At 42.4% G+C, this 17,068-nt stretch overlaps 2 protein-coding genes across 10 annotated transcripts in view; one reads left to right on the top strand and one right to left on the bottom strand.

Moving 5' to 3' along the window:
* The window catches only part of MTMR6 (myotubularin related protein 6), a 28,277-nt gene extending 14,342 nt beyond the window's left edge, over positions 1-13,935 (bottom strand). Inside the window, exons 1-6 of one of the 2 annotated variants that reach the window (XM_021286214.2) lie at positions 13,675-13,935; positions 8,075-8,191; positions 6,024-6,186; positions 4,834-4,991; positions 2,142-2,270; positions 910-1,044 (exon numbers count right to left, since the gene is read on the bottom strand). In XM_021286214.2, the coding sequence (XP_021141889.1) occupies positions 910-1,044; positions 2,142-2,270; positions 4,834-4,991; positions 6,024-6,186; positions 8,075-8,191; positions 13,675-13,725 (753 nt within the window). In that variant the 5' untranslated portion in view covers positions 13,726-13,935. Of the gene's footprint in view, positions 1-909; positions 1,045-2,141; positions 2,271-4,833; positions 4,992-6,023; positions 6,187-8,074; positions 8,192-12,988; positions 13,151-13,674 lie in introns of those variants that run through there. The other variant, XM_065050350.1, reaches the window with a different exon arrangement.
* A 2,730-nt stretch (positions 13,936-16,665) lies between these two features.
* NUP58 (nucleoporin 58) overlaps positions 16,666-17,068 on the top strand; it is a 42,395-nt gene continuing 41,992 nt past the window's right edge. For 5 of the 8 annotated variants that reach the window (XM_065050396.1, XM_065050405.1, XM_065050377.1 and 2 more), the window contains exon 1: positions 16,745-17,034. In XM_065050396.1, coding sequence (XP_064906468.1) covers positions 16,922-17,034 — 113 coding nt within the window. In that variant the 5' untranslated portion in view covers positions 16,745-16,921. Of the gene's footprint in view, positions 17,035-17,068 lie in introns of all 8 variants that reach the window. The other 3 variants (XM_065050425.1, XM_065050416.1, XM_065050369.1) reach the window with 2 other exon arrangements.

The following is a 17,068-nucleotide window of genomic DNA, read 5'->3' on the forward strand; positions in this document are numbered from 1 at the left end:
TTCCTATTGTCTTCTCCATCTTCCCACTAGCAAACCTTTACTTGTTTTCAAACATTTCTGATCAAAGACCTCACAAAGCAATTAACCTAAAAAGGAAAGAGTAAGACCCAGACCTAAGCACTTTCCAGGCATCCTAAAAATGGCAATTCCAGGGGCAAGAAGCTAATAAATTGTTGCAGCTATAAAATTACCATTATAAAAACCCCACAATTGGCTCAGTTCCAGTCTATCAGACCAACCTACTGTTGAACCCTGCTCAAAGTAAGTACAGATCCTACAGCGTAGGATTTTGATTTTACATCCTTATTTTCCAGCTTCTATGTTCAGAGATTGGGTGAACTGAATACTAACTTAAACACAGAAGATCTAAAGAGCTACTCCACACATTCCAATGCAGGTCAAAAACCCACTAGAATTCAATTTACTTAGACAGTGATGAAGTACAACCTCAGAAGGCTACAATAGAATTTCCCCTGCTGTTTCCTGGCTAAGACAGGCTAAACAATAGCAGTTTTCACAGAACATCTACATAGAACACAGCACTCCCATTCTAAAAGTAACGAAATAGTGAGCTGTTTTGGAGTTTATTTAATTTCAAACAGTTACAATGACTTGAATAGCACTGAACTATTCACTTCTCAACTATGTTTTAAGTATATTTTTTAAATACACCTCCTCCAAAGTTCACTAGCATATTTGGTGAGTTCTAGCTGAACTGTGAGAGGGGTTCAACTTCTTTAAGAAAGCAAGAAATTAAATGCCTGAATAGAGAGGCCTCACCTTACCTTTGAAGGACATTTTTGCTCATGATGGAGTAATATTTAACTCCTTTTTTTTCAGAATTACACTGTATCTGTGTACTCTAATGTTCAGGAAGAAAGGCTTATCTGTAGAGTCTGAAGTACACACCTTTGGCCTGGTGTCCATGACATACATGTAGCGGTTTGAAGGATTTGCTTTACTGATGGCTTGCAACATATGTTCATCTTCCAGGCACCTGGCACTGAAACCTGAGAGAGGCTGACTGCATCTGCAGATTGCAGCCTATCATAAAGAACAAAAAACAAGTTACCATCAGTTTAATCCTTGCAGTTGAAATGCTTTGCATAATTCTAAAAAGACATTGAAACAAATTGTTTCATTTGGCAGATAACAATACTAAGCTGAAAAAAGCTCAGGTGTTCCAACTTTAAGCACATCACCTGAGATCTTCAAACATGGTACCTAAAAGTTAAATCTAAAGGTTTAACAGAATATTTTTTTTTCCAGTTTATCTACACAGGCAAGATACCAGTTTACATAACGGACTTCGCTCAAGTATAAAAACATCACAAAAGTATAGGCTGGAGAAAATACACTTCAGGAAAGCATGTTACTGTCCTGGTATAAAATTAATTCTAGTTGGCTTTACTACTGAAAGTATGATTTTATTATTGCAAGTACAATATGCTATTGTCTGGTATAATTTTCATCATATCATTTTCAACAATATGTTGTATTTCAGAAGGTATCAAGTGCATCTTCCAAATAGTAATTATCTTCAAATGCATTCAATAGCTTAACATTCATTCTTCATACATTTCTCAACTCAGCAAGGTGACAATCCTCCTCTCCCTTCAAAGACACCCCTGAGCCAAGACAGGCAGATACTGCTTCACACCACTCCCTACCAAACCCTGCAAAATCTTATTTCTTTCTCAAGTCCTTTTTACCTTGCAAATTTCTCCTTAAAGAACCAGCTCTCTTCTTTTGGTGTTTTGTTTTGTTTGTTTGTGTTTTGGTTGGCATTTTTGGTTTTGATTTGGGTTTTTTTTAAAACCCCCATTTTGACCTGACAGATTTTATTCTTGATACATCAAGGAAGACAGATGACTTGACAAAAAACTACCTTCAGTTATCTTAAGGTGAGTTTCCGAAAGCTTTAAGAGATTCAACTGATTACTTAAAGAATTCTTTTAAACTAGCTTAGCTTAGTTCAGCATCCTGTTAGGCACCACTTAGTGCCAGCTCTATTTAAGGTTATCATGAGTTACATCATTCATTCAAGCCACTGTACTTACTTCCTTACCCACCCTAAACTACTGACAAGTGTTGAGAAATTTATTTCAGTGCATTTGCATTAAGAGGAAGACACACTGTACCTCTTTGTTTTTATGATAATACGACAACACCGGGAATCTTCCTTTGCTTCTGAACTTGGAGCTACCAACAATTATAGGTTTGCTTGCAGTTACAGGAACATAAAGTTCTCTAGGATAGGTTTCACAAATCTGCAAGACAGATGTACATGAAATTCTTTTTGTGTAAGGCACAAAAGTTCTACTGCATCCAATTTAAGAGATGTTAGGTGAAATAAGAAAGAGGATAATTGCGAATGTGTTTCTCTATATACATGTAAATAGCTTAGAAGAGGAGGCAAGCCACGGATAAATAAGTACAAACTGGTACCCAAGTTATACAAGCAAGCACTGCTATACTAGCATTTACCTCTCCAGAATGCAGCTCTTCAGGAGAAATGCTAAGAATGTGCTTCCAATAAAATAATGAAACTATTCCCCTCACTTTTTGTATTTGCAGACTACAAAGTAAAATGAAATCTAATCTGTGAATCAGCTCCACCACTACAGCCAACTCTGCAAATAGTAAAGTAGGATCCTTCTCAGTTAAGAGGAGAAAAAGCTGTAGAGCACCACAGTTGCTGGGGCTGGGCTTCAAACAGGCAAGTATACTCTAGAAACAATCCCAAAGACATGCATCCATACCCATATACTCTCTCAATCTAGCTTTGGAAAAAATCTTCAATTAGAAAGTTATAAGATTGCACACTGATGAAAGAGTTAACACTAGTTAACACTCTCCACCTGCAAGTTTTCGCTTATGCTGTAAGCCAAGTGACTTCACAGTATCATTTTGGTTGGAAGAGTTCTTTAAGATCACAGTATCACAGTATGTTTGGGATTGGAAGGGACCTCAAAAGATCATCTAGTCCAATCCCCCTGCTGGAGCAGGAACGCCTAGGTGAGGTCGCACAGGAACATGTCCAGGCGGGTTTTGAATGTCTCCAGAGAAGGAGACTCCACAACCCCCCTGGGCAGCCTGTTCCAGTGCTCTGTCACCCTTACTGAGAAGAAGTTTTTTCTCAAATTTAAGCGGAACCTCTTGTGTTCCAGCTTGATCCCATTACCCCTTGTCCTATCATTGTTGGCCACCAAGAAGAGCCTGGCTCTATCCTCATGGCACTCACCCTTTATATATTTATAAACATTAAAGGGGTCCCCCATTAGTCTCCTCTTCTCCAAACTAAAGAGACCCAGCTCCCTCAGCCTTTCTTCATAAGGGAGGTGCTGCACTCCCTTAATCATCTTGGTTGACCTGTGCTGGACTCTCTCCAGCAGTTCCCTGTCCTTCTTGAACTGAGGGGCCCAGAACTGGACACAATATTCCAGATGTGGTCTCACCAGGGCAGAGTAGAGAGGAAGGAGAACCTCTCTCGACCTACTAACCACCCCCCTTGTAATACACCCCAGGATGCCATTGGCCTTCCTGGCCACAAGGGCACAGTGCTGGCTCACTGTCATCCTGTTGTCCACCAGGACCCCCAGGTCCCTTTCCCCTACACTGCTCTCTAATATGTAATTTCCCAACCTATACTGGAACCTGGGGTTGTTCCTGCCCAGATGCAGGACTCTACACTTTCCCTTGTTAAATTTCATTAGGTTATTCCCCGCCCAACTCTCCAGCCTGTCCAGGTCCCGCTGGATGGCAGCACAGCCTTCTGGTGTGTCAGCCACACCTCCCAGCTTAGTGTCATCAGCAAACTTGCTGATAGTACACTCTATTCCCTCGTCTAAATCGTTAATGAATATATTGAATAATGCTGGCCCCAGTACTGACCCCTGAGGCACTCCACTAGATACTGGCCTCCAACTAGACTCTGCCCCATTGACTACCACTCTCTGGCTTCTCTCCTTAAGCCAGTTTGCAACCCACCTCACTACTCTATTGTCTAGACCACACCTCCTCAACTTAGCTGTGAGGATGCTGTGGGAGACTGTGTCAAAGGCTTTACTGAAGTCAAGGTAGACCACATCCACTGCTCTGCCATCATCCATCCACCTTGTTACATTCTCATAAAAGGCTATGAGGTTGGTCAAGCATGACTTACCCTTGGTAAAGCCATGCTGACTGCCCCTAATAACCCTCTTACCCTTGATATGCCTTGAGATGGCACCAAGGATAAGCTGTTCCATTACTTTCCCAGGGACAGAGGTGAGGCTGACTGGTCTATAATCATAGAGTCCAACTGTTACCCTGGCACTGCCAAGTCCACCTCTAAATTATGTCCCCAAGAACATCATCTACACATCCTTTAAACACCTCCAGGTATGGTAACTCAACCACTTTCCTGGACAGTCTGTTCCAATGCCTGACAACCCTTTCAGTGAAGAAGTTTTTCTTCATATCCAATCTAAGCCTTCTTCTGGTGCAACTTGAGGCCACTTCCTCTTTTCCTATTGCTTGTTACACGGGAAAAGAGACAGGTGCCCCATACTACAACCTCCTTTGAGGCAGCTGTAGAGAGCGATAAGGTCTCCCCTCAGCCTCCTTTTCTCCAGGCTAAACAAACTCAGTTCTCTCAGCCACTCTTCAAAAGACTTGTGCTCCAGACCCTTCAGCAGCTTCATTACCCTTCTTTGGACACACTCCAGCACCTCGATGTCCTTCTTGTAGTCAGTTTACTTCATAGTATTAGAGTGTTTTCTATAGGACTAGAGTCAGATGATAAAGCAGAAACAAATGCAAAACAAGACACGTTTCAATTACCACGCTTACCTTATAATCACGATTTGCATCGGACAACTGCCAATTAGCATTTGGCACTCCCATTCTCTTATATTCTTCTGACAGATTGATGAGTTCCCAACCTTTGACTCGCTCAGTTTCTTTTTGTTTTGGATTATAGGAGAAGGCATACAGCTCTTCATATTTTGCTAAAAAGGTAAAGAAAAAGTAATTAGTTGTCCCCAAAAATGCCTAAGTGAAGAAAGGTAGCACAGTTGACAACTCTTGAAACTGTCCAAATTGCAGAGAAAGTTTCAGGCTTCAAAATTCTCAGAAGCAAGACTAAATAGATACTTGACACTCTTGCAGTACTTATTCTGCAACTATCATACAGTTAACTGATACAATTAGATATTTAGTTAAAGGCAGGTTATCAGAGCTTTCTCAAGTGTCCTTGACCTATTTCAGCAGGGACATTTCTAAAGCCATAAGGGCAAAGCAGAAGTCAGAATATGAAGACAGACAAAACTAAACATTACTAAAGGCAGAATTGTTGGAAGACTTCACAAGAGCTCAAAGAACAAATGATTTTTGGATGTAAGTACAGAATTTTACGTCTACTAACCTTTAAAGACAATACGCGTTAAAGCTTTCTGTAAAGCAAAAGCACTTTCAAAATATTTTGGTTTTCATAATACCCTAGTCACATCACACATGACAACATTTTACATTGTTATAAACACAAAGCAGAAAATAGAAAAGATCATACATACTATGTGACAAAAGCATCTTGTAAAGCTGAATTAGTATTGCTATTTTAGCATCAAAACTTAGCTCTATTTTTGAAACTGAATGAAATCAGTAATAAGGTAGGATTTGCTTAGTAACAATTTATCTGTGGAACACACCAGTTAAGAAAGACTAAACACACTTATATTCACAATTTCAGGGATAACATTAAAAACACACAAAAAAACACACAAAAAAATAATCCCAGGAATCTCACGTTCTGTTAGAAAATATCAGTGACCTACAAAAGCCAGATGACATCATCTGAATTTGTATGCAGGTTAATACTTAATCATTAAAATTCTTTTATATATCAAAACCATTTAAAAGACTTTCACATAATGCATGTTTTAACAAAATAGAAAAATCATAGATTTTCCCGCCCCCCCCACCCCTTACCAACTTGCAATCCAGGCATGTACTGCGAAGTCTTTTATAGTTAGAAGTATTACCTGTTCTTGACAGCTGAAGCAAAGAGTTATAAATGTCATGACAATCTCTCTCCCTGGGAATGACAAAGTGAACTATCCTGAAGTTCTTGCACTGAATGACAAGGGGGCAGCCAAAAGTAGTCAAGGGAAGTTTCTCCACCACAGCGATGTGATGATGCAGTATCTGTGGCACACAATAACTCACATCATAAGTAGGCTGATGAAAAATGAGGACAGCATACTATTTACAAGAGCACATATAGGACATTAAGTGATGCTGAATACGTATTTTGACTAATTTGGTCAATCAGTTATAAAAATAAATACATTTAGAACAAGAAATCCAAGACAGGCATTTTGGTCAGGATACCATAATTTGTCAAAATTTTTTCTCTTCCTTCACATTTTGAAGTGTTACCTAATGTTTGTAAGGAACAGCAAATATCATAAATGGAAAAGTGAGAAGTTAAACCCCACTACAGTTGTTCACTCCTAGAACTTTGCTAATCAACAAGCACACATCTAAATGTTTTTTAAGGATCTACAGGAACATACTTCAGAATTTTCAGGCAAAATAAAGCAAGTCAGGGAAAGCAACTCAATGCATGAAAGATACAGAAGATGCTGAAGATTTTAGAAATCCAGTATTTAACATCTACAGAATGAACAGGAGATAGAAAAAACATCTCCTGTGTTACCCACTGTGTTATGTAGACATGACAGTCTAACTAAATGCCTTTCAACCACTTTAACAGCAAACCGTCACAGTAATGAATATACAACAGCTCTCCATAGATGCATCTGCGTGACAAATCTACACAAAATTTAGGAGAATACATGGGAAGGTAACAGTTGTTCAACCATGGGAAGAAAGCCACAGATGCATTACCTCAACTGAACAAGATGTTCTTGATAGCACTTCAATTACGTCCCTGAAACAATCATCTCCTTTTAAATATTGATCAGAATCAGACATCTGAAAACTATGCTGCCAAATATGCATTTACAAAGACTATATCTTGGAGACATTATCATAATTATACTTGGCATTTGCATTATCATCACAAAAACGCAATAGTATAGGTTTAATTTGAGAGGAAATTGAACCTTTTATCATAGTGCACAAGTAATGCTTCCAAATCATGTTCTCCCCAGTAAGCCATTTTGTATGAAAGGATACCAGTTTGGTTTGTACAAAATTGCACAGTGTATCCAAGAACAAATCACAGGAAAATAACTTTTACTGAAAGCACCATGAGGTATCTAGGAAGATAATGAGGATACAGGATTAAGTGTAATCCTGAAAAATGTACTTAAAGGGAAAAAAAAGATAACCACACCCAGGGAAATGAGACTTCACCCTGGAGGGTGACAGACCTAAGGCACTGAACTCAGGTAGCTGGGCTAGAGTGGAAGCCAGAACTCCATGTTCACATGAGTGACACCAGGGCACTGAGCAGAAAAACTAACAGGAATTACTGCACTAGCCAACTTTGACTGTACAACATTGGTAGTGGTCACCAAGAAGCTGTAGCCCCTTTTCAATTATTTTATTCCAGACATGAACACTTGGGAAGAAACAACTGCTTACTACTCTGAAAAAGGGCACGGGATCTCCAATATGTCACCAAAACCTAGATCTTTGCATTTTGCTTTCTCATTTAACCTATGCAGGATCTAAATACAATGTAAGTTAACACAGAAATTCTAAACCTGATGCTTAAAATATTTAGCAGTCTCCTGCTTCTGCCTCTGAACTGCAGTGCAAGTCAGTTGGTTAAAGAAAACAACCACATTCACTCAGCAATGTAAGTGAAGGTTATAGAAGAAATTACAACAGCTTGAAAACAAGTGAACATTTTCAACACTACCTGATTTCAACTGCAGCAGTGTCATGCAAGAATACAATCTGCAAATCATTAACTTATTATGGTACCATGAACAAGGAGAACACGTAGCATAACTTATACCTTGGATTAACATTTTAGTAAACAAATTCAACCTTAGATCAGGAAGAACAAATGCATCTGAAGAACCTATGCTTTTGAGCCACAAGTATTCGTTATCCTTACCCAAGTTTCTCTCTGGCTTGAATCTATGAATAACAGATGAGTTGCTGTGAGGTACAGTGTTCCCGTCACTGACTTATTGCTCATGCTGAACCTATCTAGCAATTTCACTTGTTCCACCTGTAAGAAAAAGAGGGGAGGGGGAACAAAATTAATGGGTTTTTTTGCAGAACTTGGAATCCTAACTTCAAAAGCTTTCTCAGTTTGTGCAATAATTTTGAAAGTGGTAGACAACATAACACAGCATTCAGGCCAAACTATTCAGGCCAAGACCATTCAGGCCAAACTATTAAGAACACACTGGTGATCACATAAGCTTTGAGAAGACTGACTAGTTAAAATACGCTGTTTCAATACAGAAGTGCATAATGAAGGTACAAGGTCAGGCTCATCAGAATACTTACTCCATATACATAGCTACTACGGTTATTTATTATTAAACTTGATACCCTGATTTCTCTTAAAAAAACCCAAAACAGTAAGAACAAATTACTAAGCTTTTAGACTGCTTCCCCAAAGTAGAGCAAACACACACACTAACAATTTCCTGTTACTGAGATGCCAGCACTGAATTAAAAGCTGATCTCAGCAGCATGCTTCGTCAGCTGTCTGCAGACTCATAGTTATAAAGATTATGCCCTCCTGACTTCACTTTTAGTTATCTATTGTCTTTTATATCATCCCCAACTTCAAAAATTCAGATCATCGTAACTTCACCTCAATCAAAATAAATTCTAATTAAGTGCACATGTTATAATTATAACAATCTCCTAGGAATTGAAGGATTGTGCTGGCATTTGGATCAGATATTTCAATCTTGAGTCTTGCAAGGGCAGCTTCCTCCTCCTGAATAACATTAACACTTATCTCAATCCTATGGAAAAACATTTCAAATACAGTGATTTCTAGATACCCTGAATTTTCTCCGCTGCTCATAATTTCATAAGCTCCACAGTTTGCTGTATTTAAAGCAAACATTACGTGATTTTGTGTGCAGCAAGAGGAAAGGAAAACTGAATGCCTTATCTCCTTTTTCTTGGCAGCACTGCCTCATTAGCACCAAGTTAAGGCTCATATACTTGTGGCTTGATGCTACTGCCACTGAATACATGGCAGAACTCCAAAGTCTTCCACACCAGCAACACCAACACCTAGAAGGGGTGACTAGGAGAGCCCACATCTACCATATCGATGTTCAGCTGCTTACTTCATATGTACAAACTTAGTCGTCTACTACAACCACATATAAATCACTAAAACTTGCCTTTTCAATTCAGGTATTTCTTACAATCTAGGAAGGCCTAATTTTGTGTTTGAAAGTTAGAAAAGCAATTTAATACATATAAAATTCTAGATTTCAGTTTAGAAAGAAAAAAAGAAACCTACATGTGTCAGTACCTCAAAAAACATTAAGATGTGACCAGCACAGTATCAGTGCTCAGATACAGAGTTGCATAAAACAATACAGCACAGCCAAAACAGATAATTCATTTTAGGCAGCTCTGCAGCAGCAACTGCTCAGTATCTGCCACTGTACCTCCCCAGCAAACAGAGAAGGACACAGAAACTGTTCCAGTTTTGTTACAGTAACTAACAATATCCTGCATGCAAAGTTACATGCTTCTCCACATCATAAAAGATGTGTTCTCAAAGCTGTATGTCTGCCCTAGATGAAGACAGGTATTAGTGCTCCAGCTTCCTCTTACATAGGTGGTCTTCGACAATACTGAAAGCTAAATGCTTCACGTACTTTTCTTAAAGACAACTGAAATACAATTTAGATACAGCCTCCAGAGATGGCATGTTCATTTAAACTTAACTCAACCAGCTCTAATTGGGTCTCAGCAAAACAGACACTTTTTTCTTTGCTTTTTCATTGCAAAGTTTGGCAAATCCTTGGTTACAAAAAACTGGTCAACTAGCAGTTTTAAAGAGAATGTGTTCACAGATTAAGAGACTGAAGACTGCTATTGAGTTTTAGTATATCTGTAAAAAGGGATCATTTAAGTAGTCAACAGTGATATTCTGACAGTAGCTAGCACTAACAAATCAGGGAGATTTTAAAACCAACAAGAATTTCAACAGCTACCTCAATAGAGTATTTACAGTGAAAGCATCACCAGACAGTTTATGAGGCGTTGCTGATTAAAGGAGAGATTTAAAAAAATAAAACAAACAAACAAAAACCCAAACAACAAAACCAACTACACAAATAAGTGTTTCAATATAGTTGACAAGTTGGAACAGAAAGGAAGGCTTAAACTATAGCTCTGAAGTCTTGCATTAAAAAAAGCTGAAGAATAAACCAAGACAAAAACAATTACAGTATATCATTCAAAGACCCTTTTATTACAACTTTGTATGGCATTCACTGAAATCAAAAGGAGTTTTCCCTTCCTCATTTATACCTATGGGTTGCAAACATAAGCTTAGGATTCAGCAGTCGAGCCAACCAAAACTTTCCATCTCCAGTAGAGATGGAAATTTTCACTAAAACAGATTTGACTTAAAAGATACAAACAGACTTGACTGAAGGAGCTCCAATATTTTCTACTAAGCTTCGCTTTAAAATATTTTAAGAACATCTTGGTTCTAAAGCTTCACTGCAAAACCATAATATTCTTACATGTAATTTCCCCCCACTACCACTTATGATATATTGTAAAGTGGTTTTCATCATTTGTTGTTATTCAAGTATACATTGGCAGACAGAAGTTTGGGGTTTTTTTAAGTTTCCTTCACTTCTTCATTGAATGTAAATCTGCTGAACAGTTTAATATCACAAAAAGCTAAATTTGATTTCAGGTAGTGGTGCTGACCATTCCAAGACAATTTTAACCCCAGTATTTCCAGCAAACTGAAGTTTGAGAGGGAATAAACCTTATATCATCACCTTCTCCTAGGGCTGACAGCTTCCCTGAACAGCAATTAATTTGTGCAAGACTGCATTGTTATTTCAAGCTTATTTCACTATTGCTTTAATAAAACAAATTGAAAAACAAACAAAATGCTGTTAGTTTGGAAGAAGTAGATATGTTTCAAAACAGCTGGAATGAGATCCAATTTGAACCTACACTTGCACTGAACTTGTAAGGCCCACAGTGATGCTGTAGTTTTCTTGCTTTATATAACTGTAATACCCATAATTACTACCATCTAGCATATATGCATTTTAATCTACCCAGATATTCAATAAACCAATAGCTCGCAAAAAGCTAAGCAAACATCACAATTATAACCAAAACCTTATGCTACTTCTAGCCACCAAACTGTTATTTTTTTAAATGGATTTTTTTGGTATGAATTATGAAAACAATTGCTTCAAGTAGTAAGTCTTGTATCTTACAAGTTGTGTTCAGAGCTTGTTTCTCTCCTCGGTCATTATTACATGAAGTACTTTTTACCTAGCAGGTGCCCAAAAACATGCAAAAACACAATCACTTGCAAATGCCAAGAAGTCAGTGACCTGTAGCCTTTCTAGTCTCAATTTTGGGTTTGAAACTTAAACAGCTACTGAGATCACCAAGACACTTTGGTTTTAGTCTGGTTTTTATTTTGAAATTAGCTATTGACTGTAAACAATAAAACATTCAGTTCCAAAAACAGTAGTTTTGTGTTTATAAGTAAATAGGCTGATAAAGAAACCTCATCTCCAACCTGTCAGCTTGGTGCAAGATCATTCCACCCAGTAAACCAAAGTGTCACTAACAGTAGCTTCAACAGAGACCTTCCTCCTGTTTCATATATACACACACAAATATATATGAAAAATAAAACCAGTCATACACATTTTATATAAAATTATATAAAATATGTAAAAGATATTACACCCCCAAATTAAAAGCTTGTTCCTTTATATAATTATTTGTTATAAATCTACTGTTGGGAGCCAAAACATGACCACTCTTTTTCTCCAGAGATCTATAAATCCAGGTTAAAGTCAGACTGCCAGGGAACTGATGATTTGACTATTTCCAGGACACAACAGAGAGAGGTAGCTTTTTTCAGCAGACCTTGCAGTCAGGGCTGATGAGCAAGGTGAGAAAAACACTGTTGGAAATGTTATCCTATAAAAGCTGTAACTTTAAAAACTTTAAAATTATTTTCAAAACTAATAAAGACTTAAATAAATCTCTTTTTTACATCTTCATTATAGATAACAGACAAACTAACAAATTAAAAATTAAAAATAAAAATAAAACATAAAAGTCTAAAATGTCAACTGCAGCCTAGCTAGTTTGAGTGGCCTAACACACTGCACATATGCTGATATGTTTGCATTCCTAACAACGAACACCAGAATCCTTAAAAGGAAGAAAAAAAACAAAGCCAAAAACACAACAGTGTTGTTTTTTACAACTGATTTGCCTCCAAAGCTAGAAAAAGCTGCAGGGAACCGCACCCCGAGCATACAACCCGGCTACAACCCGCTCCCAGCCGGCTGCTCTTGCTCCTGCCCCACAACCCCGGTCACACCCGCACTGCCCTTCCCGCCTCGCCTATCTCAGCTGACGGTTCACTCCCGCGGGGCGGCACGCACGGGGCTCCCCACGGGAGTTTTACCCCTTCCAGGCCCTCGGCTCGGAGGGGGCTCAGCCGAGAAGCGCCCCAGGCCGGCCCTGCCCACCAGGAACAGCCTGAGCCGGGAACGCCCGAGCCAGACAGCCCCATCGCCCGCCCCTCGGGCGCCCGTGGCCACCCCGAGCTGCAAGCACCAGCTACAAAATGGAAGGAGGAAGAGAAGGACAACATCACCCCGGCCCTCAGCTGACAGCAGCGGGGCAGGGACTGCCGAGCCAAACAGGCCCTCCACGCCCCGCAGCTCCCGGCGCAGCACCGGCAATGCTGCAGCACCGGCAATGCTGCCGCTCCTCTACTGGCCGCCCCGCCCGACAGAGGAAGGCCGAAGCAGGATACCTTGGTGGTGCGGATGTGCTCCATAGCGGGACCCCTCAGCCACAGCGGCCGGTGGCCACCGCCCGCCCTGATGTTGCCGGGGCGGCCGTCACCTGGAAACGCTTCCGGGGCGGGGCGGACGCTGGGGCGGGGCGAAGCAAGGAGCTGCCCCCCTACAGCGCCCCCTAGAGACGGGTGGGTGACACTAGGTCTCCGCCGCATTATGGGCAGAGCGCATGCGCGATGGGAGAACACAGGCGCAGGGAGGCGGTGCCGTGTCCGGGGGCGGGGGGGCGGAGGGGCGGCCGCTGTGGCGTGGGTCGGGCTGTGGCCGTCGGGACGGGCTGGCAGGGAAAGCCGGCCACGCTGTGTCCCGCAGTGCTCTACAGATTCTCCGTGAGAGAAGAGTCTTCTCGAGTCTCGCAAACGGGGAGACTCCTGAAAGAGTGTCCTTTTTGTTGTAGTATCACAAAAATCACAGAGGGGCTGAGGTGGGAAGGAGCCTCTGGAGGTGATACCGAAAATTCGGGGAAAAGCACTGTTTTGAAAGTGTTAAAAAACAGGCACTTTCATTACACCACACCAGATGCCTGGAGGATTGTTCCTCTAATCGTGATTCGCACTTCTTGGTATTTATGACATATACCTATTGCATATTTATTTATTTCTACCACTTAGTTAAAATGCATTAAACATAAATTACTTACATAACCCCGCCTTTTACTGGAAGTCCACCTTTGGTATTCAAGAGTCTTCATCGAGGTCTCTGGCGGTCCCCGGTGGTCCTCACAGCCTGGTGCCCTCCTGTGTCAGCTTCTTGACCTAATTTCTTGAGCATGCATATTGTTGTTTTGTGCTGCTACTCAACAAAAGATATGTAGCTCTTTTTTCAATTAGTGGAATATTCTGCTTTCCCAGCTTGCAAGCCAAGGACATCCTGCTTTGCCTCAAGTCCAGTCTCTAAAGAGCTATTGTTTCTCTGTTAGGTTTCTGTTACATTATGCCTGGTCTTGCTACATTATGCCTAGGGGTTTCTAAAAGATTTTTGTTCCTCTTATCAGAGGTATCTTGTCCAATTCCCTATTTAAGCAAGGCCACCCAGAGCCAGTTGCCTAGGACCATGTCCAGGCAGCTTTTCAATATCACCAAGGATGGGGACTCCACCACTTCTCTGGGTAACTTGTTAAGTGCTCGGTTACTCTTACAGTAAAAGTTTCCTGATGTTCAGGTGGAGCTTCCTGTGTTTCAGCTTGTGCCAATGGCCTCTGGTCCTGTCACTGGGCACTACTGGAAAGACTCTGGCTCCATCCTCTTTGCATCCTCCCCTCAGGTATTTATATATATTTATAAGATTCCCCTGAGCCTTTTCTTCTCTAGGCTGAACAGTCCCAGCCCCCTCAGCCTTTCCTCAGAGGAGAGGTGCTCCAGTCAAGTACACAAAAGTGTGGCCTCACCAGTGCTGAGTAGAGGGGAAGGATCCCCTCCCTTGACCTGCTGGCAATACTGCCTGGTGCAGCCCAGGGTGCCATTCACCTTCTTTGCATCAAGGGTCCATTGCTGGCTGATGCTCAACTTGGCGTCTATCAGGACCCCCATGTCCTTTTTGGACAAGCTGCTTTCTTATTGGGTGACCCTGAACATATATCTTGTGCTTGGGGTTGTTTCTGCACCGGTGCAGGACTTTGCACTTTTCCTTGTTGAACTTCATGAGGTTCCTGTCAGTCCATTTCTCCAGCCTGTCAAGGTCCTTCTGGATGACAGCACAACCCTCTGGCATACCAGCCACTCCTCCCAGTTGGGTGTCTTCAGCAAATGTGCTGAGGGTGCACTCTGCCCCATCATCCAGGTCATTAATGAAGATGTTAGACAGGACTGGACCCACTATTGACCCCTGGGTCCCTACTGGCCTCCAGCTAGGCTTTGTGCCACGGATCACCTCCCTGTGGGCTGTTCAGATAGGCTTCAATCCACCTCACTGCTCATCCAACCCATACATCAATAGCATCTCCGTGGGGAACTTCTGGGAGACTATGTCAAAGGCCTTACTGAAGTAAGAACTGGTAAAGTGTGTTTGAGCAGTTTAGAGTTTTATGCTGTACAAGAACGAAGTAACAGCTGCACAGTTCAATGACTCATCTGTGTCATAGTTGTGTGGGTGCTGGTGCATAAAAATCTTGCATGTGCTGTACGGTAGTTAAGAGACATCATAAAATTTAGCTTAAAGGTTGCAGAATGGGCTGTATGTCCTCCTGTTTTCATTATTATAATCTAAATTGGAAACAAGTAGGCCATTTTTTTTTACAAAATTAGTCTCTTGTACTAATCTACCTCTTGTACTGATCTACAGACTTAATGCTCTTGAAGTTTTTGAGCAGTGACATTCATAGACTGTCACCAGTTGTTAGAATCATACTACAAAGGCATCACCCTTTACTTGACAGGTTGCCTTTTCCTGTTATGCCAATGTATCTTGTCACTTCATGGCCTGTCAGATCAGAAGAATTTATTGACAAATGATTCTGTGGAAGTCACTCCATTTAACATTTCACACTTTTGGGGCTTTCATGTCTTTAAGATGTTCAAAGATAGGCATGGGTGTGCAATATGTAAGTAAATATGGACTAAACATCAACAATTACATATAACTATATGCCTGGAGCTCTGCCTTGTATAAAGGACAGCAATCCAGTCACAGATCACTAATCCCAAAGATGTTATCTTTTCAGTGGATAACATCTGTCAGCCATCCGTACTCTGCAGCAGTCACAGCACTGAGCAGCAGAACGCAGAGGATTTTGTGTCGTTTGGAGTGTTTCGAGAAACTCCACAGGTAACTGTATAAAACCTTTCATAGCACTATGAGTCATCTAGACTATGAGGTAGATTTTTAAAAGTCTAGTAATGCCTTCTCCTGAGTAAATGTGGCCTGTAGGATACTCTGAGAAACTACCCTGCATTTCAGCAGTGGCTTCTTAAACTTCCCCAGTTTTATATGAGAGACATGTTGTGATCTGGTGACCGGTCAGGGCAGGGAGTAGAGCCACTTCCACAGCTTCATGAGGCCTGTGTAGGTGCAGTAGCACCTGGTAGGGAAAACGGGAGTAGTAATTTGTATGGTGAACATGGGCAGCAATTAATAACCGAGTGTGTGACATTCAGGTTTGTACGACAGCATTAGGAACCAATGGGTCACTGGAGAGGCAGACAGGAGCCATCTACCATTGTGCTGGCTGAGAGCCCAGGTTCAGCCTGAAACTGAGTTTTGGGGTCTCCATGGAATTTGAGTTGGATTTTGAGCTGGTTTCCTGCTTCCTGGCCTGTCACCTGGAGGCGACCTTTGCGGTACCACAGCCTGTCCTGCCCCTGCGGGCATCGAGGAGGGCACTGGAACCAACCGAGTAGGTAAGCACGGCAGAGCCTTCAGCAGGGCTGCCGGGCCAGCGCTCGGCCAGGCGCACGGCTCGGGGGAGGCTGCTTCCCTCCCGGGCGCCTTGCTGGGAAACCCTGTCCCTTACCTCCGCTCTGCCTGCACGGCTGTGCCCCGCCCGGGCACCCGGCAAGGGCGGCACCGAACAGCCGCCGCACGCTGTGCGCCCGTGATGGCCGCAGCCTCCCCTCGGCTTCAGCCGCCGGTGCTTCCGCGTTTTAAACTCTGGGACCCTCCCCCAACGCCGGACGCTCTGGGCCGTTTGCACCAGCGGCCCCGGCCGCACCTCGCGCGTTACTGTCGCTTTAAGGGCCGGCGCGTGACGCGACTGTGGCGCCGTCCCGTCGTGCACTGCGGCGGGCGCGCGTAGGGAGCGTGGCTGGTGCCCGCGCGCTCACTGCCGCCGCTCGGTTCGAAGTTGCCGCCGGGCGGGATGCGGCGCTGAGGCCGCCGCCGCCGCTCCCGAGGAGGCCGCCGCCGCTGCCGCCTTCCAGCCCCGCTCTCCGGCCGTTCCCACTGCTGCCGCAATGTCTGCGGGCTTTTCCTTCGGCACGGGGACCTTGGGCTCCGCGGCGGCCGCCGCCGCCGGAGCAGGAGGAGGCGGGGGCGGGGGATTTTCTTTCGGAGCCGCCACGCCGAGGTAACGCGGCACCCCCCATCCCCGCTCGGTCCTA

This window comes from Columba livia, chromosome 1 (genome assembly GCF_036013475.1).
Source record: "Columba livia isolate bColLiv1 breed racing homer chromosome 1, bColLiv1.pat.W.v2, whole genome shotgun sequence".
Taxonomy (NCBI): domain Eukaryota; kingdom Metazoa; phylum Chordata; class Aves; order Columbiformes; family Columbidae; genus Columba; species Columba livia.